Below are 21,714 nucleotides of genomic sequence, written 5' to 3'. Positions count from 1 at the left end.
TAACTTCCTTTATTACTGACATCCTTATCTTTAACATGTATCCCCTGGGATTTGAACTCTTCGCTACAGTGAACATGGATCAAATTTATCAACTCCTTTATAACCTTCAACTTCCATTAATCACCTTCATCCACTCCTTTCTACTCATGTCTACTTTAACAAGTTCTCTCTTTGTTAATTCTGGAATTATTCTCACTGCTCAACTCTGTACCCTCTCAAGCATGGTAGTTGTTTTTATTTGATCTCGGGATGTCGCTGGCAAGGCCAGCATTTATTGCCCATCCCTAGTTACCCTGAAACACCAGTGACGGGCCTTCTCCTTGAAACCACTGCAGCTCTTGTGTGTTCTTTTTCTGATCACTGAACCTTGCTGCAATTGCTAATAACCGAGAAGCTACTAGCCAGGCCATATCAGAGGGCATTAGGAGTCAAGCACACAGTGTGGGACCAGAGTCACAGGCAGGAGAGACCAAGTGGGAGTGACAGTTTCCCAGAAGGACATTCTCTAACCAGTTGGGTTTTTACAACAATCCGGCAGATCTCACCGTCATTTTTCCACAAATTACTAGATTTATTGAATTCAATTTCACAACTGGTCACTGTGGGAATTGAATTCATGACCTCTGGGTTGCTTACTGTACCCAAAGGCATTCACATTTTTAAGTTTATAACGTCAAGGAATTTCTCCTTGTGCTCAGTGGCCTGAAATCAGCAAAACACCAGGTATAAAAGAAATTAAACTCCCAAAACTACAAAAAAAAGATTTTTCCACATAAACATATGAAGTAAATAAGGCACAGGCCAGGAGCGGGTGATTTATGAAAAATGAACCCACTCTTGCGTCAAATATTTGAAAACAAAAACATATAAAAAGCCATGCCTGGGTTATGTGTTGTGATATTTGACATAACGGCTGGGAATTTCCTTGCAGCTGCTCCCACTCCGCCACCATTACCATGTAAACACGGTTTGCGCTGCACTTCCGGTGAACAAACTAGCCCGTAATGACACATCAAGGATGAATAAAAAAATAAGGGCAAAATTGAAACTGAAGAAAAATGCATATGCTAAATACATAGAAACAAAGGAGAGGATGACAAAGGGAAATACGAAAAGGTTAGGAAGGATGTCAAAAAAAATTAGGAAGGCAAAGAGAAAGCACAAAATTAAATTATCAAGGAATATAAAAAGAAATAGTAAAGTATTCTACAGACACATAAATAACAGAAGAAAAATCAGGATAAGTATAGGGCCACTAAGGGATACACATGATAAATTCATAGGTAATGACAGTGAAATGGCAGAAATAGGTCTATAATTTCAGAGTTCTGATGGTTCAGGTGGATGTAAAAGATCCCATTATTCGAAGAAGAGTAGGAAGCTCTCCTAGTATCCTGGCCAACATTCCTCCCTCAACCAATGCAACCAAACAGATTAGCTAGACAGTCACCTCATTCTGACTAATGTATGTGAAGAGCTTTGGGATATTTTAAAGATGTAATAAGGCACTATATAATTGCATGTCTTTTTTCTCATTCTCCATTATCACTGTTAGCTTAAACATAAGGAACATCAAGTGTATGAACAACACTGTGTCTGTTTGGGACAATCATAGGTTACTCAATGCTATCTGCATTCTCCAAGCAAAGTCTTCACCACAGCCAGCATTTTGACAATCATAGAAAACTGATAGCCTAAAGTGACAAAGGTAAAGCTTATTCCCCACTTTTAAAAACAGGAAGTCCATACTGCAATGAACTGACACCACAATGCCAACCGACCCAACACCATCAACATCAACCCGCCCAACACCATAGTGCCAACTGACCCAACATCGTCAACCCACCCAACACAATAGTGCCAACTGACCCAATACCATTAACATCATCCCGCCCAACACCATAGTGCCAACTGACCCAACATCGTCAACCCACCCAACACCATAGTGCCAACTGACCCAACATCGTCAACCCACCCAACACCATAGTGCCAACTGACCCAACATCGTCAACCCACCCAACACCATAGTGCCAACTGACCCAATACCATTAACATCATCCCGCCCAACATCATAGCACCAACCGACCCAATATCGTCAACATCATCCCACCCAACACCACAGTGCCAACTGATCCAACATCATCATCAACCCGCCCTACGCCATAGTGCCAACTGACCCAACATCGTCAACATCATCCCACCCAACACCACAGTGCTAACTGACCCAACATCAATCAAAGTCATTCTGCCCAATATCAGCCGCGTCAACCCATCCAACATCATGACTGTCAATCTGTCCAATACTATCACTAATCTATCAATCAAAGCAAACCCAGTTGCTTTTTAATTTTTTTTGTAAATTTTGTACTCATCAAGGTGATGGATGGTGATGCTGAGGGTCAAGATCTCCAAGGTCAGATAGCGTACAGGAGCGATGCGGAGTAAAGCTGAGCTCCACACTCGCCCAACAAGCGTGCCTCAGCTTGAACCACATACTGCATCAGTATGACATTTTTCCATTTCCTACACCAGCCATCCTGTGGTCTCTGACCGAGATTGACAATTTAGTGCTGAATTAAGAGTAATATTTCACTGCTGACCCATGCCCATGAGGACCCGTATAGAGATAACACAAACCCACTTCAAGTGGGACCCTTAAAACCAAGTGACAGGAGCCCACCATCCCATCATTCTGGGCTGGATTTGAACCTAGGTCACAAAGGAGAAAGACCAGTGTCTAAACACCTTAATCACCCAATCCTCTCATGCTGAAGTTTTAATCAAACAAAAGCAATGCTAATTGCTTACTTACCATGCCAGTGACGGTGAAAGATTGACTTCCAGCAGCCAGGGCTTGAGATTGGAGTCAATTAGGACATCAAAACCATAAAGCTCTGTTAAAACACAAAGCACACCTGTGTGAGGGCTTGCACCTGTGCTGATGATCCAGAATCTCAACTGATCAGAGCGCACGCTACACACTGCCATTGTGCTGTCTCTCGCCGGAGCCCACACCCATTATGCACAGCTGCAATAACAACACAATCCAATACTTTGAATGTGGGAACTTCAATGGAAAGGAAACCACCAACTTCCATCATTAACACTGAATGGGATCATATATAATCAGGTTTGTAATGTGAGACTTTAACATAGTTTAACCTATAAAATGCAACAAATTGCCCATGTTAGTGCTTTTTTCCTTTAAATGACCCAATCCCTCTTAAATTAATTGTGCCACTAATTGGAATCTGGTTAAATGGGGATAGTTTGTGTAGTCAACATAGGAACAGAAGCAGGCAATTCAGCTCTTCAAACCTGTTCCACCATTCAATTAGAAAAGTTTTGGAAAAGGACAAGGAATAATCAAGCCTAAAAATGCTTTACTGGAGGAGGGCTAATTTCAGTGACTGAAAAAGGGATCTTACCCAGGTGAATTGGAATCAAAGGTATAACAGAGGCCTTCAAGGAGGAGGTGATTCGGGTACAGAGTAGACACATTCCCATGAGGGGGCAAAGAAGGGCATTCAAAGCTAGAGCTCCCTGGATGATTAAAGATATAGAGATTAAAATGAAACAGAAAATGGAGATTTATGATAAATGTAAGGTTCATAATACAGTAGAGAACCAGGCTAAATACTGAAAAGAAAAGGGGAGATCTGAAAAAGGGAATAAGAGGAGCAAAGAGAGAGTATGAGAATAGATTAGTGGCTAACATGAAAATGGAGCCCAAAAGTCATTTATAAACATATAAATAGTAAAAGGGTCGACAAAGGAAGGGTGGGACCGATTAGGGACAATAAAGGAGATCTTCTTGTGGAGGAAGAGGGCCTGACTGAGGCACTAATGAATACTTCGCATCGGTCTTCACTAGAGAAGAAGATGCTGCCAATGTAATAGTAAAGGAGGAGGTAGTAGTGATATTGGATACAATAAAAATAGATAAAGAGGAGGTCCTTAAAAGGTGGGCAGTGCTCAAAGTAGAAAAGTCACCCGGTCCAGACAGGATGCATCCTAGATTACTGCGGGAAGTAAGGGTGGAAATTGCGGAGGCTCTGGCCACAATCTTTCAATCCTCCTTGGATATGGGGGGTGCCAGAGGACTGGAGGATTGCAAATGTTACACACCAGTTCAAAAAAGGGGAGAGGGATAAACCTGGCAATTACAGGCCAGTCAGCCTAACGTCGCTAGTGGTGAAACTTTTAGAGACAACAGCACGAGACAAAATTAATTAGCACTTGGAAAAGTATGGGCTAATAAATGAAAGTCAGCACAGATTTGTATGAGGAAAATCGTGTTTGAATAACTTGATCGGGTTCTTTGATGAAGTAGTGGAGAGGGTTGATGAGGGTCGTGCGGTTGATGTTGTGTATGTGGACTTTCAAAAGACATTTGATAAAGTATCACATAATAGACTTGTTAACAAAATTAAAGGGATGGTGGCAACGTGGATGCAAAATTGACGAGGGGACAGAAAGCAGAGAGTAGTGGTGAATAGTTGTTTTTCAGACTGGAGGGAAGTATACAGTGGTGTTCCCCAGGGGTCAGTATTAGGACCACTGCTCTTTTCGATATATATTAATGACCTGGACTTGGGTATAATTTCAAAGTTTGCAGAGGCCACAAAACTTGGAAATGTAGTAAACAATGTGGGGGATAGTGACAGGCTTCAGGAAGAAATATGGAAACATAGAAAATAGGAGCAGGAGTAGGCCATTCGGCCCTTCGAGCCTGCTCCATCAATCAATATGACCATGGCTGATCCTCGACCTCAATACTATAGTCCCGCTTTCTCCCCATACCCCTTGATGCCTTTTGTGTCTAGAAATCGATCTACCTCCTTCTTAAATATATTCAGTGACTTGGCCTCCACAGCCTTCTGTGGTAGAGAATTCCACATGTTCACCACCCTCTGAGTGAAGAAATTTCTCATCTCAGTCCGAAATGTCCTACCCCGTATCCTGAGACTGTGACCCTTCATTCTGGATCCCCCCAGCCAGGGGAAACAGCCTCCCTGCGTCCAGTCTGTCTAGCCCTGTCAGAATTTTATGTTTCAATGAGATCCCCTCTCATTCTTCTAAACTCGAGTGAACACAGGCCGAGTCGACCCAATCTCTCCTCATACGACAGTCCTGCCATCCCAGGAATCAGTCTGGTCAACCTTCGCTGCACTCCCTCTATGGCAAGTATATCTTTTCTTAGGTAAAGAGACCAAAACTGCACACAATACTCCAGGTCTGGTCTCACCCTGTATAACTGCAATAAGACATCCCTGCTCCTGTACTCAAATCCTCTTGCAATGAAGGCCAACATACCATTTGCCTTCCTGACTGCTTGCTGCACCTGCATGTTTATTTTCAGTGACTGGAGTACAAGGACACCCAGGTCCCTTTGTACATCAACATTTCCCAATCTGTCACCATTTAAGTAATACTCTGCCTTTCTGTTTTTCCTTCCGAAGTGGATAACTTCACATTTATCCACATTATACTGCATCTGCCATGTATTTGCCCACTCACTCAACTTGTCTAAATCGCCTTGAAGCCTCTTTGCATCCTCCTCACAACTCACAATCCCACCTAGTTATGTGTCGTCAGCAAACTTGGAAATATTACATTTGGTTCCCTCATCCAAATCATTGATATATATAGTGAATAGCTGGGGCCCAAGAACTGATCCCTGTGGTACCCCACTAGTCACCACCTGCCACCCCAAAAAAGACCCATTTATTCCTACTCTGTTTCCTGTCTGTCAACCAATTCACAATCCATGCCAGTATATTCCCCACAATCCCATGTGCTTTCAGTTTGCACACTAACCTCGTATGTGGGACTTTATCAAAAGCCTTCTAAAAATCCAAATAAACCACATCCACTGGTTCTCACTTATCTATTCTACCAGTTACATCCTCAAAAAACTCCAGTAGGTTTGTCAAACCTGATTTCCCTTTCATAAATCCATGTTGACTTTGTCTAACCCCATTGATATTTTCTAAGTGTTCTGTTATCACATCCTTTATAATAGACTCTAGCATTTTCCCTACTACTGATGTTAGACTAACTGGTCTGTAATTCCCTGCTTTCTCTCTCCCTCCTTTTTTAAATAGCGGGGTTACATTTGCCACCCTCCAATCTGCAGGAACTGTTCCATAATCTATAGAATTTTGGAAGATGACAATCAATGCATCCACTATTTCCATGGCTACCTCTTTTAGTACTCTGGGATGCAGATTATCAGGCCCTGGGGATTTATTGGCTTTTAGTCCCATTAATTTCTCCAGCACTTTTTTTTACTAATACTAATTTCCTTTAATTCCTCCTTCTCACCAGTCCCTTAGTTCCCTAGCATTTCTGGGAAGTTATTTGTGTCCTGTTCCGTGAAGACAGAACCAAAGTATTTGTTTAATTGCTCTGCCATTTCCTTGTTCCCCATTATAAATTCTCCCGTTTCAGACTGTAAGGGACCTACATTTGTCTTCACTAATCTTCTTCTTTTTACATACTTGTAGAAGCTTTTACAGTTCACTTTTATGTTCCTTGCAAGTTTACTCTCATACTCTACTTTTCCCCTCTTCATCAATCCTCAGGCTTGCTACTTCTTCTGGCAACTTTATACGACTCCTCTTTGGATCTAATACTATCCTTAATTTCTTCTGTTAGCCCTGGTTGGGCCACTTTTCCTTTTGTGTTTTTGCGCCAGAAAGGAATGTACAATTGTTGCAATTCACGCAACATTAATAGAGAGGCTGGTGAAATGGGCAGACACATGGCTGTTGAAATTTAAGGTGGAGAAGCGTTAAGTGATACGTTTTGGTAGGAAGAATGAAGAGAGCTAATGTAAACTAAATGGTACAATTTCAAAGGGGGTGCAGGAACAGAGAGACCTGAGGGTACACATAAACCTTCATAAAACATGGGTTAGGACTCAGCTGCAGAATTGTGTTCAATTCCTTTTTTATTCATTCATGGGATATGGACGTCGCTGGCACGGCCAGCATTTATTACCCATCGCTAATTGCCCTTGAGAAGGTGGTAGTGAGCCTGCAGTCTGTGTGGTGAAGGTTCTCCCATAGTGCTGTTAGGTGGGGAGTTCAAGGATTTTGACCCAATGACGATGAAGGAACGGTGATATATTTCCAAGTCAGGATGGTGTGTGACTTGGGAGGGGAACATGCAGGTGGTGTTGTTCCCATGTACCTGCTGCCCTTGTCCTTCTACGTGCTAGAGGTCGTGGGTTTGGGAGGTGCTGTCGAAGAAGCCTTGGCGAATTGCTGCAGTGCATCCTGTAGATGATACACACTGTATCCACGGTGCACCGGTGGTGAAGGGAGTGAATGTTTAAGATGATGGATGGAGTGCCAATCAAGCAGGCTGCTTTGTCCCGAATGATGTCGAGCTTCTTGAGTGTTGTTGGAGCTGCGCTCATCCAGGCAAGTGGAGAGTATTCCATCACACTCCTGACTTGTGCCTTGTAGATGGTGGAAAGGCTTTGGGGAGTCAGGAGGTGAGTCACTCGCCGCAGAATACCCAGCCTCTGACCTGCTCTTGTAGCCACAGTATTTATGTGGCTGGTCCAGTTAAGTTTCTGACCAATGGTGACCCCCAGGATGTTGATGGTGGGGGATTCGGCGATGAATGTCAAGGGGAGGTGGTTAGACTCTCTCTTGTTGGAGATGGTCATTGCCTGGCACTCGTCTGACACGAATGTTACTTGCCATTTATCAGCCCAAGCCTGAATGTTGTCCAGGTCTTGGGGTTTGCGGGCACGGACTGCTTCATTGTCTGAGGGGTTCTGAATGGAACTGAACACTGTGCAATCATCAGTGAACATCCCCACTTCTGACCTTATGATGGAGGGAAGGTCATTGATGAAACAGCTGAAGATGGTTGGGCCTAGGACACTGCCTTGAGGAACTCCTGCAGCAATGTCCTGGGGCTGAGATGATTGGCCTCCAACAACCACTACCATCTTCCTTTGTGCTAGGTATGTCTCCAGCCACTGCAGAGTTTTCTCCCTGATTCCCATTGACCTCAATTTTACTCGGGCTTCTTGATTCCACACTCAGGCAAATGCTGCCTTGATGTCAAGGGCAGTCACTCTCACCTCACCTCTGGAATTCAGCTCTTTTGTCCATGTTTGGACCAAGGCTATAATGAGGTCTGGAGCCGAGTGGTCCTGGAGGAGCCCAAACTGAGCATCAGTGAGCAGGTTATTGGTGAGTAAGTGCCGCTTGATAGCACTGTCGACGACACCTTCCATCACTTTGCTGTTGATTGAGAGTAGACTGATGGGGTCATAATTGGCCGGATTGGATTTGTCCTGATTTTTGTGGACAGGACATACCCAGGAAATTTTCCACGTTGTCAGATAGATGCCAGTGTTGTAGCTGTACAGGAACAGTTTGGCTAGAGGCACGGCTAGTTCTGGAGCACAGTCTTCACTACATCCAGGATGTTTTCGGGGCCCATAGCCTTTGCTGTATCCAGTGCACTCAGCCATTTCTTGATATCACGTGGAGTGAATCAAATTGGCTGAAGACTTCTGTGATGGTGGGTACCTTCAGAGAAGGCTGAGGTGGATCATCCACTCGGCACTTCTGGCTGAAGATGGTTGCAAACGCTTCAGCCTTGTCTTTGGGCACCACACTTTAGGAAGGATGTTAAGGCCCTAGAGAGGGTGCAAAACAGATTTACTAGAATGCTACCCGGGATGAGGGACAGTTATGTGGAGAGACTGGAGAAGCTGGGGTTGTTCTCTTTAGAGCAAAGAAGGTTAAGAGGAGATTTGATCGAGGTGTTCAAAATCATGAACGGTTTTGATAGAGTAAATAAGGAGAAACTGTTTCTAGTTGCAGAAGGGTCGGTAACCAGAGGACACAGATTTAAAGTGATTGGCAAAAGAGTCAGAGACGCCATGAGGAATATTTTTTTTAACGCGGCCTTGAAAGGGCGGTGGAAGCAGATTCAATAATAACTTTCAAAAGGGGAATTGGATAAATACTTGAAGGGAAAAGATTTGCAGGGCTATGGAAAAAGGGCAGGAAGGTGTGGGACTAATTGAATAGCACTTTCAAAGAGCTGGCACAGGCACAATGGGCCAAATGGCCTATATATAAGGCAGCACAACTCTATAGGACAGGCTGAGTGGACCAGTTGGACTTTTCCTGTCCAGCATTTTCGTAATTTGGAATGTTCAACGCAGAACGGAAATCATATCTGGGACTTGCCTACTCTGTGTACCTCAGCACCACCCTAAACGCCATCTTTAGCCTAAGCACAGTTCCATTTTTAAAAAGGGTACTTGTGATGAGGCTGTAACATCCTCAGCTGTTGTAATCTAACCTGAATAGAAGCGTTTGAGCTAAGGGTTAGTCAGCCCAGGGGCGTCAATGTGTTAAGTAAAATAAACTAGATGGGATCATGCCTCGAGGGTTAACATTCCAGATAGACTGATGTTCCGAATGAAGGCCTGTGCCTTGGTTTTCCCTCTGCTCAGGGTGCCAGTACAGGCTGTTCATTGGCTGCCTGTCAGGTTTAAGAACATAAACCCATTAATAAAAGAGCCTTTCCATATGCCCTCTTAAAAATTAAGCCACTTAAAAACAACCACGATTAACTTCCTACTTCCTTTTGTATATTTTTACTTGCTTTCTTTTGGAATAGTTTTGTTTAAATGTTGATGGTTGACAAAATCAGCAGAAGAATTGCTAGGGTGAAATTACTGAGCCCAACACGGGTAAAATGACCCAAACATCCCATGTCACTGACTGTATCTCTACTGATGTTAATCCAGCTCCCTGACACTGTCTCTCAGTAACCCCTCTCCCCCAGCGCCCTGTGTTACTGACTGTATCACCACTGATGTTAATCCCTCTCCCTCACACTGTCACTCAGTAACCCCTCTCCCCCAGTGCCCTGTGTTACTGACTGTATCTCTACTGATGTTAATTCAGCTCCCTCACACTGTCACTCAGTAACCCCTCTTCCCCCAGCGCCCTGTGTTACTGACTGTATCTCTACTGATGTTAATCCAGTTCCCTCACACTGTCACTCAGTAACCCCTCTTCCCCCAGCGCCCTGTGATACTGACTGTATCTCTACTGATGTTAATCCAGCTCCCTCACACTGTCACTCAGTAACCCCTCACCCAGCGCCCTGTGTTACTGACTGTATCCTACTGATGTTAATCCAGCTCCCTCACACTGTCACTCAGTGACCCCTCTCCCTCCAGTGCCTTGTGTTACTGACTGTATCTCTACTGATGTTAATCCAGCTCCCTCACATATTCAGGATAATTTTACCTAGATAACAGTTAGTGAATTTCAAAAGAAGTAAATAATTGCATAATGCACTTTAAGACATTTTAATGTGATACGGCCCTATAGAAATGGGTGTTGTTAATAACCCCGGATTCAGGGTACTTTGTTTAAAGGAGCAGGCATCTGTCACTTCATTTTGAACGATACTGTAGCATTTCGATAAATGTCCAATGCTGGGTTTAACATTCATCTCCTTTCATTACACGCCCATCAGGAAATTTCATGTGCCTTTCTATTATAGCCAAATTATTAAGGAGTGGAGCCTTTTGACCATTTTTGTGATTTTCTTTGTGTGTGTGTGAAATATTTGAAGGATGTTGGCCCGAGGACAGGCACACTCTGGGTTTCAGGCACTCCTCGATCAGGCACGGCACATTTCCCTCAACTCATCCCAACTTCGGCAGAGTGCCCTTCTACTGCACCAGTGCAGCTGCGATCCAATCTCAACGGGAATGGCAACATCATTCCAATTAGTGGCCAAACGTGTTCACCTTCTCTGCTCTGCATTAAGTAGAAGTGGAGATTTGATAGAGGGGTTCAAAATCATGAGGGGTTTTGATAGAGTAAATAAGGAGAAACTGTTTCCGCTGGTGGGAGGGTCGGTAACCAGAGGACACAGATTTCAGGTAATTGGCAAAAGAACCTGAGGGGGAGGTCAAGAATTTATTTATTTTTACGCAGCAAGTTGTTATGATCTGGAATGCACTACCTGAAAGGGCGGAGATTCAATAGTAACTTTCAAAAGGGAACTGGATAAATACTTGAAAAGAAAAAATTTGCAGGGCTATGGAGAAAGAGCAGGGTAGTGGGGCTAATTGGAAAACTCTTTCAAAGTGCCGGCACAGGCAGGATGGGCCAAAAGGCCTCCTCCTGTGTTGTATGATTCTGTGATTCTATGACAAGGAGAGTTTAGTGGTGTGAGCCCATCCTCACAAGAACTGGGTTGAGAATGCCAAACTCATTTCACGTAGCACCCTTACAGCCAGCGGAGAGAGGAGACTTGAATTCGATTTAAACCTAGATCACAGAAGTGAAAGGCCAATGTCTACTCTACTGGGTCGGTCAGACCCTCCTCACCCTCACACTGCTATATCGTTTTAGATGTTTCCCTCTTAAATCCCCAGTTTCAAGCAGCCTCATGTTACTGTGTATTGACCCCAGGTGACAGCGTTTCAAGGTCAACCTAGCGGGACGCGGAGCCCGGGGCACGAGACCCAAAGAGTCTTTTTACGTTTTTTTTGGCTTTCCATCTGGTGCTCCTCCAAGCCCTACGATGAAAGTTTAGGCCTCCCCTACCCCGGGCTCCTCCACCTCCGAAACCCCCTCCCCATGACCAACCTGAGTGCTGGGCACCGTTCCCCCTGCCGCCCAACATTGTGCTCCCAGCCGACGGTCGGCTGCTGCTTCCCACCAGTCTCCATCACCTGCCTGAGGGGACGTGCAGATGAGCCCGAACCAGCCCCCGCCAGCCCGATTCGCACCCAGTGTTAAAATCAGGGCTTTTACTTCCCCTTCCCATCAGCTCCAGGCCTCTGATCCTTCTCCTCCCTTTGTGTCTTTCTTCAATCCAAACTTGCTCTACCAAATTTTCCTACCTGTCCCGCATGCCCAATATTTGCCCTGATGTGGGTGCCGCTGGTGAGAGCAGCATTCATTGCCCAGCCCTAGCTGCCCTGAGAAGGTAGCGGTGGGCCGCCTTCTCGAACCGCTATGTAGCGGGTTTGGGACAACCAACTGCCAAACTAGGCCACTTCAGAGTGCAGTTAAGAGTCAACCACGTTGATTCTTCCTGCTTTGGCAGGGAGAGAATCCTGGAACGCCATCTCTATTGATTGCAGGCTGGTCGCAGACGTGATGGAGGCTGGTCTCTCCCATGCTGACAGTGTGCACAGTGGAAGTCAGTGCAGGTAATAGGTGATGTCAGCACGGACAATGGAGGAGGCCCCACACAAGTGCCAGTCAATAACCATCTTCAACAAGAGATGTTATGTTGTCTAACGGGCTAGAGTTTATGCAAGATATATGCGGGAGTATATGTGGAGTGTATTTACTAGATGTGTACAATAGGGTGCATTAGTTTAGGGTGCACTTTGTTTTCAGGCAATATATGCCGGGTGGTTTGACATAGTGAGGTGTATACGATGGGGTAATTTTATATATGCACACAGAATATATGTGAGGAATGTCGCAGGGTGATATAACTATACATTTGGTATGTATGAAGAGAAAGGAATATAAGGATATGCCGATAGGGTGAGATGAAGTAGGGAGGGAGGAGGCTCACGTGAAGCATAAACACAGGCAAAGACTAGTTGGGCTGAATGGCCTGTTTCTGTGCTGTAAATTCTATGTAAACAAAAAAAGTGCCTAACTAACTCTCCTTGACTTTCAATGGAATTACCATCACCGAGTCCCCACCATCTAGATCCTGGGGGGGGGTCACTATCGACCAGAAACTCAACTGGAACAGCCAATTAATTTCAGTGCTAACTAGAGCAGGTCAGAGGCTGGGTATTCTGCAGCAAGTGGCTTTCTTCCTGACTCCCCAAAGCCTCTACACTACCTACTAGGTACAACTCAGGAGTGTGAAGGAATTCTATCCACTTGCCTGGATGGCAGCAATTGCAACAACATTCAAGAAGTTCGACACCATCCAGGACAAAACAGTCTGCTTGATTGGCACCTCATCTACCAGCTTAAACTCCCTCCAACTCCCTAACAGTTTCATTAACAAGGTACGAAATTCTTGTGCAGTGACCGCACAGACAAAGCACTGAACTCTTGCTTAAGTTGGCCAATCAGGGTCGGTGACGATGCATATTTATTAACCCCACATCACTGCTGCTGAGTCATGCTTTGATTTCAGAATCGTTAGAAGGGCCTTTGTAAATTACAAGGGTCAGTAACCAGAGGACACAGATTTAAGGGTAATTGGCAAAAGAACCAGGGGGGAGATGAGGTGAAATTTTTTTACACAGCGAGTTGTTCTGATCTGGAATGCACTGCCTGAAAGGGTGGAGGAATCAGATTCAACAGTAACTTTCAAAAGGGAATTAGATAAATACTTGAAAAGGAAAAATGTGCAGGGCTATGGGGAAAGAACAGTGGAGTGGGACTAATTGGGCAGTTCTTTCTAAGAGCCAGCACAGGCATGATGGGCCGAATGGCCTCCTTCTACGCTGTAAGATTCTACGATAATGTCCAATGAACGCACTTTCGATGTAAAATACTATTTTCTCCCCTTGTCTCCTCGTACTGTGGCTCATTCATGGTTAGCAGAGGGTATTGTGTGGGTGGTACCTGTCTCTGATATGCCATGTTTACCAGCTGCCAGAAAGAGTTCAAGAAGCCACTCTGATTGACTCTCCATCCCACCTTCATTCTCTCCCTGTGTCCTCTGGTTACTGACCCTCTGCCACTGGAAACAGTTTCTCCTGATTTACTCTGTCAAAACTGTTCATGATTTTGAACACCACTATCAAATCTCCCCTTAACCTTCTCTGCTCTAAGGAGAACAATCCCAGCTTCCTCAATCTCTCCACATAACTGAAGTCCCTCATCCCTGGCACCATTCTAGTAAATCTCTTCTTCACCCTCTCTAAGGCCTTGACATCCTTCCTAAAGTGTGGTGCCCAGAATTGAATACAATACTCCAGCTGTGACCTAACCTGTGTTTTATAAAGGTTTAGCATAACTTCCTTCCTTTTGTACTCTATGCCTCTATCAATAAAGCCCAGGATCCCATATGCTTTTTTAACAGCCTTTTCAACTTTTCCTGCCACCTTCAAAGATTTGTATATGTGCAACCACAGGTTCTCTGTTCCTGCACCCCAACTTTAAAATTGTACCATTTAGTTTATATTGCCTCTCCTCATTTTTCCTACCAAAATGCATCACTTCACACTTCTCTGCGTTAAATTTCATCTGCCATGTGTCTGCCCATTTCACCAGTCTGTCTGTATCCTCCTGAAGTCTGTTACTATCCTCCACATTGTTTACTACATTTCTGAGTTTTGTGTCATTTGCAAACTTTGAAATTATACCCTCTATACTCAAGTCCAGGTCATTAATATATATCAAAAAGAGCAGTGGTCCCAATACTGACCCCTGGGGAACACCACTGTATACTTCCCTCCAGACTAAAAAACAACTGCTCACCACTACTTGTGTATCTTTGGAATTCTCTACCCCAGAGGGCTGTGGATGCTGAGTCGTTGAATATATTCAAGGCTGAGAGAGGTAGATTTTTGGACTCTAGGGGAATCAAGGGGTATGGGGATCGGGCAGGAAAGTGGAGTTGAGGTTGAAGATCAGCCATGGAATGGTGGAGCAGGTTCCTATTTCTTATGTAATTATGTTCTTACTCTCTGTCTCTTAGCCAATTTTGTATCCACGCTGCCACTGTCCCTTTAATCCCATGGGCTTTAATTTTGCTAACAAGTCTATTACGTGGAACTTTATCAAATGCCTTTTGAGCAGTTATTTTATAAAGATATCATTAAAGGCCTGTTAGAACAGCAGTGCTCCTTTAATAGGTTACTTGCAAGGAATAAGCTTTTTGGGAGGTGGAGGGGGAGGAGAGAGCACGGGCATTCAATTTTATTGCTCTGAAACTGCAGCTAATTTAGCTCATTCATGAGGTGCAAATTATTACAATCTGACTTTTGTTTATAGACCCTTTAACGAACAAACTTTATTCATTCCCTGAGCCTGAAGGAGCAGAGACGTGACTTAATGTAACTGGGCAGACTGTTTATCTGCCATCAGTGTCAGCACACAGTGGCTGCCTGCCCTGGCTCCTGAGGGAGCAGCGAGCAGTGCTTTGTTCTCCCCTGCACAACTTCTCAGCGAGTCCTTTTACAGTGTCTTTAACAAGGCTCCCTAAAGCCGCATTCTGCAGCAAGCAGCCCCCTCACGCTGCCAAATCAGCCAGCTGAAACCCTTTTTTTTTTGGAAAGCTCCCTTATTCAACTTGCGTTTGGCGCCGCAGAGGCCCAGACCACACTGAGCTGGATCGCAGCTTGGGAAGAGGCTGAACAATAACCCTCTTATCCTGATCCATATTTCTTAAAACAAACACGACCATGCTTTCTCTCTCTCTCTCTCCCCTCACCATTAAAAGCACACCCTTGCATTGCTACTTAAGGGCTCTATTAACTGCTGGCTGTGACTGTACGAATGCCACCACATGCAGATCTGGAAAGAAGCACATTAACCCCTTCATGGCGAATTCACTGAGAGGTTTTATTATTCATTCTCGGGATGTGGGTGTCGTTGGCAAGGCCGATATTTATTGCCCATCCCTAGTTGCCCTGACAACTGAGTGGCTTGCAAGGCCACTTCAGACGGCAGTTAAGAGTCAGCCACATTGGTGTGGGACTGGAGTCACATATAGGCCCAGACCGGGTAAGGACGGCAGGTTTCCTTCCCTAAAAGACATTAGTGAATCAATAGGGGTTTTACGACAAGTATCTTTTACTGATACCAGCTTTTTACTTCCACACCTTTTCTTCAAAATTGAATTTAAATTCTCAAACTGCCATGGTGGGATTTGAACTCATGTTCTCTGGATTATTAGCCCAGTAACATAACCACTACGCTACCGTACCCATTAACCACTGCGCTACCGTACCCATTAACCACTACGTTATCGCACCCATTAACCACCATTCTGCCGCACCCATTAACCGCTGCACTACTGCACCCATTAACCACTATGCTACCATACCCATTAACCACTATGCTACTGTACCCATTAACCACTACGCTACCGTACCCATTAACCACTACGTACCGTACCCATTAACCACTACGCTACTGTACCCATTAACCACTACGCTACCGTACCCATTAACCACCATTCTGCCGCACCCATTAACCGCTGCACTACTGCACCCATTAACCACTACGCTACCGCACCCATTAACCGCGCTACCGTACCCATTAACCACCATGCTACCATACCCATTAACCACCATGCTACCGTACCCATTAACCACCGCGCTGCCGTACCTATTAACCACCGTGCTGCCGCACCCGTTAACCATACGCTTCCGTACCCATTAACCACCGTGCTGCCGTACCCATTAACCATTACGCTACCGTACCCATTAACCATTACGCTACCGCACCCATTAACCAATGCACTACCGCACCTATTAACCATTACATTATCGTACCCATTCACTACGCTACCGTACCCATAAACCACTATGCTACCACACCCATTAACCACTATGGCTACTGTACCCATTAACCACAACACTACTGTACCCATTAACTACACTACCGTACCCATTAACCACTACACTATTGTATGCAGTAACCACTACACTACCGTACCCATTAAATTCAAAGTCAAAATTGCCCCAAATGATTTACACTGAAGTGCAGTGACTGTGATGCCAACAAACACCGCAGACATCCTTGCCAGCCATGCTCCACAAATAGCAACAAGATGAATGCCTGTGTGTTAGTCCAGGGAGAGATGTCGGCCTGGACACTGGGAGATACTCTACAAGTAACGCCATAGGATCTTTAATGTCCACCACAGGGCCTCAGTTGATGTCTCATTTGAAGGACGGCACCTCCGACAGTGCCGCACTCCCTCAATACTGCACCAGAGTGCCAGCCTGGATTATCTGCTCATGTCTCTGGCGCGTTGCCAATGTCACACACAATTAAACAGCCCGCTACAAAAATAAAAGGTAAACCATGTCGGCAATAACCAGAACTCCAACCACAAATAAAGGCCAAAACACCACAGCAGCACGCAGCAGAGCAAGCAGGCCCAGAAAAATAACTGGAAAATCAAACTGTGAACAACCGATTACAGTGATGACAGGAAATGTTACAAGGTCTGTGTTTTCTGCATGGCGCTAGAGATTGGCATCAAGAACTGGTTAAAAACTAGCAAAAAAAAAGAGGCACTAACAACTCATATCAAGAAAATAGGAATTGCAAACCTGACAGAGCTGGACACCAGACTGTGTCGTTTACTGATAATAATCAGTCAGAGCTATTTTAACAGACCGTGTTCGAAATAGTTTCACAACCACAAGCCTGGATGCCAACCGGCAGAACATTATAATAACACAAGGGTCCAATTAAAGCTTTATAGACAGTAACTACCACACAGTGTTTCCAAAATCCCACAATATAACTACAGTACACGAAGCTTCACTGCATCTTGCAGCTGGTTAACCCTGCAGCAAATCCTACTCTGTAACAAGTATTGCTAGAAAAGAGAGAGGTGTATTTATATAGTCTAATTTTTCAGCAATGTCCCAAAGCACTTCACATCCAATGAACTACTTTAGAGTGCAGTGACTGTTGCTATGCAGACAAATGCAACAAGCATTCTGTGCCAGCAATGTCCCACCGACAATCACAAGATGAATGACCAGTTAATCTGATTTTGGTGGTGTTGGTTGAGGGAGGAATATTGGTCAGGGCACTAGGAGGATTCCCTGCCCTTCTTCCAATAGTGCCCTGGGATCTTTAAACATCTACCTGAGCTACAGGAACAGACAGTTTTAACACATTATCTGGGAATGATATCTATACTCCCTCCACTGTACTGAAGTCCCAGCCTAAATTCTGTGCTCAAGTCCTGGAGTGGGACTCGAACAACGATCTTCTGACTCAGAAATGAGAGTTCTACCAGCTACGGCAAGCTGTCACAGATGACACGTCAACAAGGTTGCACCTTGTAGTAATAAAGGATGAATGTGATGTCAAATTATGAAGTACATTAATGATCAAACTGTAACTCCTATGATGGGAAGTTTATTCACCAGCAGAGCCACGATTGTGTGGATATTGCTTTAGAAATGGTGCATGTGGAGAGCAAACTGACAAGCAAGGGTTATTATGATCACAAGTTCACTTTTTTTTAAATTAATTTTTCCCCCAGCTTTCGCCCTTCTTCTCCTGACAGCTCAAACTCATGCTGCCCCCCTGGCACCGGCTGCCCCCACCCCAGCACCAACTGCACCTCCCCCCGGCACCAACTGGTCCCCCCCAACACTGGCTGTCTCCCCAGCACCGACTTGATTCCCCCGCACTGGCTGTCCCCCCCCCCCCCCGGCATCGGCTTCCTCCCCCCCGGCACCGGCTGCCTCCCTCCGGCACCGGCTGCCACCACCCACCCCCCCCGGCGCCGAATGCCTCCCCCCCCCCCCGGCGCCGAATGCCTCCCCCCCACCCCCCTCCCGGCGCCGAATGCCTGCCCTCCCCCCCCCTCCCGGCGCCGAATGCCTCCCCCCCCCCCCGCCCCCCCCGGCACCGAATGCCCACTGGCACCTCATCCCATCGCTCAATCTCGCTATATGAACCTGGAAAGAGATTCTAAGCAAATTATTCAATCGCAGAGGACATCGCACCTAAGGCTAATCAATATCCGCACACTTTCCGACCGGAATTGCTGGATAGGAGCAGGAGACCCGGCTGATCTTTCCGGATCTAGAGACCTTCCTGGTCTGTGTGCCTCAGGTACCAGCTGAGCATGTCAGGGAAGTAGGAAGAGATCCTGTTAAATATTGTACCAGTTAATAAAGCCTGTGGAGACTAGAATCAAAGAAATTACAGCACTGGAGGAGGCGATACTGAGCATCACTCCTCTGCTGATGGCAACTGTTCAACTACATTGGACTCTTGGCTGGTCATGTTTAGCATCAGGATAAAACTTTACAGAAGAGATTTTACAAACTCAGATTAGGCAGGAGGCAGGCTGGATTCTCATTCACAGTTCACACGATTTTTTTTTAGTAGAGCAGTTAACGTAAATGTTATAGTTGTAGCTGTGTTTCATGGTGAAACAACCCTGCTCCGACCCATCCCGCCGTCCCCCCCTCCGTCCCCCACTCCGACCCATCCCGCCGTCCCCCACTCCGTCCCCCGCTCCGACCCACACCTCCGTCCCCCGCTCCGACCCACCCCTCCGTCCCCCGCTCCGACCCACCCCTCCGTCCCCCGCTCCGACCCACCCCTCCGTCCCCCGCTCCGACCCACCCCTCCGTCCCCCGCTCCGACCCACCCCTCCGTCCCCCGCTCCGACCCACCCCTCCGTCCCCCGCTCCGACCCACCCCTCCGTCCCCCGCTCCGACCCACCCCTCCGTCCCCCGCTCCGACCCACCCCTCCGTCCCCCGCTCCGACCCACCCCTCCGTCCCCTGCTCTGACCCACCCCTCCGTCCCCTGCTCCGACCCATCCCACCTTCCCCTGCTCCAACCCATCTCACCGTGCCCCGCTCCAACCCACCTCACAGTGCCCTATTCCAACCTATCTCACCGTCCCCATCTTTATTCATTCTTTTCCAGCACATTCTAACTATGGACTTACCACTCTTCTGCCCAGATTCTATACTCCTTTAAATCCCAAACTTGGTGTCACCTACTTCCTGATTTACCTTATCTTTACTGCTCTTTTCAATCTTGGCACTACTTACTTGCGCCTTCCACTACTTTTCTAAATAATAGAGAAAGGCAATCTAAGTGCAGATCTCCTTCATCAGAGTCATTGCTGTATCCAACACATACCGTATCTGGCCTGGGAGTGTTTGATGGGACAGTGTAGAGGGAGCTTTACTCTGTATCTAACCCGTACTGTACCTGCCCTGGGAGTGTTTGATGGGACAGTGTAGAGGGAGCTTTACTCTGTATCTAACCCGTACTGTACCTGCCCTGGGAGTGTTTGATGGGACAGTGTAGAGGGAGCTTTACTCTGTATCTAACCCATGCTGTACCTGCCCCGGGAATGTTTGATGGGACAGTGAAGAGGGAGCTTTACTCTGTATCTAACCCGTGCTGTACCTGCCCTGGGAGTGTTTGATGGGACAGTGTAGAGGGAGCTTTACTCTATATCTAACCTGTGCTGTACCTGCCCCGGGAATGTTTGATGGGACAGTGAAGAGGGAGCTTTACTCTGTATCTAACCCGTGCTGTACCTGCCCTGGGAATGTTTGATGGGACAGTGAAGAGGGAGCTTTACTCTGTATCTAACCCGTGCTGTACCTGCCCTAGGAGTGTTTGATGGGACAGTGCAGAGGGAGATATATGCCCTATGCAGAATTGATGCCTGAAACAAAGAAACATCATTCAGCTTTAGCATGAAATTCAGAAAATAAAGAATTTCCATATGCCACAAGAACATAAGAAATAGGAGGAGTAGGGCATACGGCCCCTCGAGTCTGCTCCGCCATTCAATAAGATCATGGCTGATCTTCAACCTCAACTCCACTTTCCCACTCTATCCCCATCGTAGAGTCTTAAACTTAAATAAAGCCAATTATATAGGTATGAGGGGCGAGTTGTCAAAGGTAGATCGGGAAATTAAATTAAAGGGCATGACAGTTGAAAAATAACAACAAACATTTAAAGAAATATTTCAATATTCTCAACAAGTATACATTCCATTGAGAAATAAAAGCTCCACTGGAAGAGTGATCCACCTGTGGCTGACTAAAGAAGTTAAGGAGAGTATTAGATTGAAAGAAGAGGCCTGTAATGCTGCCAAGATGAGTAGTAACTGGGAGAGTTTTAGAAACCAGCAAAGGACAACCAGAAAATTGGTAAGAGAAAATAGAATATGAAAGTGAACTAGCAAGAAATATAAAAACAGATTGGAGGAGCTTCTACAAGTATGTAAAAAGGAAGAGAGTAGCAAAAGTAAACGTTGGTCCCTGAGAGGCTGAGACAGGAGAAATTATAATGGGGAATCAGGAAATGGCAGATGCGTTAAACAAATATTTTGTATCTGTCTTCACAGTAAAAGACTCAAAAAGCAAACCCAAAATAGTGGGGAGCCAAGGGGTAAATGAGAGTGAGGAACTTAAAGTAACTATTATCAGCAGAGAAAAAGTACTTGAGAAACTAATGGGACTAAAAGCTGATAAATCCCCTGGACCTGATGGCCTACATCCGAGGGTTCCAAAAGAGGTGGCTGCAGAAATACTGGATGCATTGGTTGTGATCTTCCAAAATTCCCTAGATTCTAGAACAGTCCCAGTGGATCGGAAGGTAGTAAATGTGGTTGATTCTTAATTGCCCTCTGAAATGGCCTAGCAAGCCACTCAGTTGTAAAATCTCGCGAAAAAAAGTCATAGTAAGAATAAAACCGGACGGACCACCCGGCACCGGACACGACAAAGGCAAACCAAGCCCAGTCGACCCTGCAAAGTCCTCCTCACTAACATCTGGGGACTTGTGCCAAAATTGGGACAGCGATCGCATAGACTAGTCAAGCAACAGCCTGTCATAGCCATGCTCACAGAATCATACCTTTCAGCCAACGTTGCAGACTCTTCCATCACCATCCCTGGGTATGTCCTGTCCCACCGGCAGGACAGACCCACCAGAGGTGGCGGTACAGTGATATACAGTCAGGAGGGAGTGG

At 45.7% G+C, this 21,714-nt stretch overlaps 1 protein-coding gene across 3 annotated transcripts in view; it reads right to left on the bottom strand.

Annotated features, from left to right (window-relative positions):
- The window catches only part of ttll5 (tubulin tyrosine ligase-like family, member 5), a 431,390-nt gene that overhangs the window by 303,195 nt on the left and 106,481 nt on the right, over nucleotides 1-21,714 (bottom strand). For all 3 annotated transcript variants that reach the window (XM_067992117.1, XM_067992118.1, XM_067992119.1), the window contains exon 13: nucleotides 2,813-2,894. In XM_067992117.1, coding sequence (XP_067848218.1) covers nucleotides 2,813-2,894 — 82 coding nt within the window. The remainder of the gene's footprint in view (nucleotides 1-2,812; nucleotides 2,895-21,714) is intronic.

The sequence above is a fragment of the Heptranchias perlo genome, chromosome 10 (genome assembly GCF_035084215.1).
Source record: "Heptranchias perlo isolate sHepPer1 chromosome 10, sHepPer1.hap1, whole genome shotgun sequence".
NCBI lineage: Eukaryota > Metazoa > Chordata > Chondrichthyes > Hexanchiformes > Hexanchidae > Heptranchias > Heptranchias perlo.
Note: the sequence above shows the minus strand (reverse complement) of the source record. Positions and strands in the feature narration are given on the sequence as shown.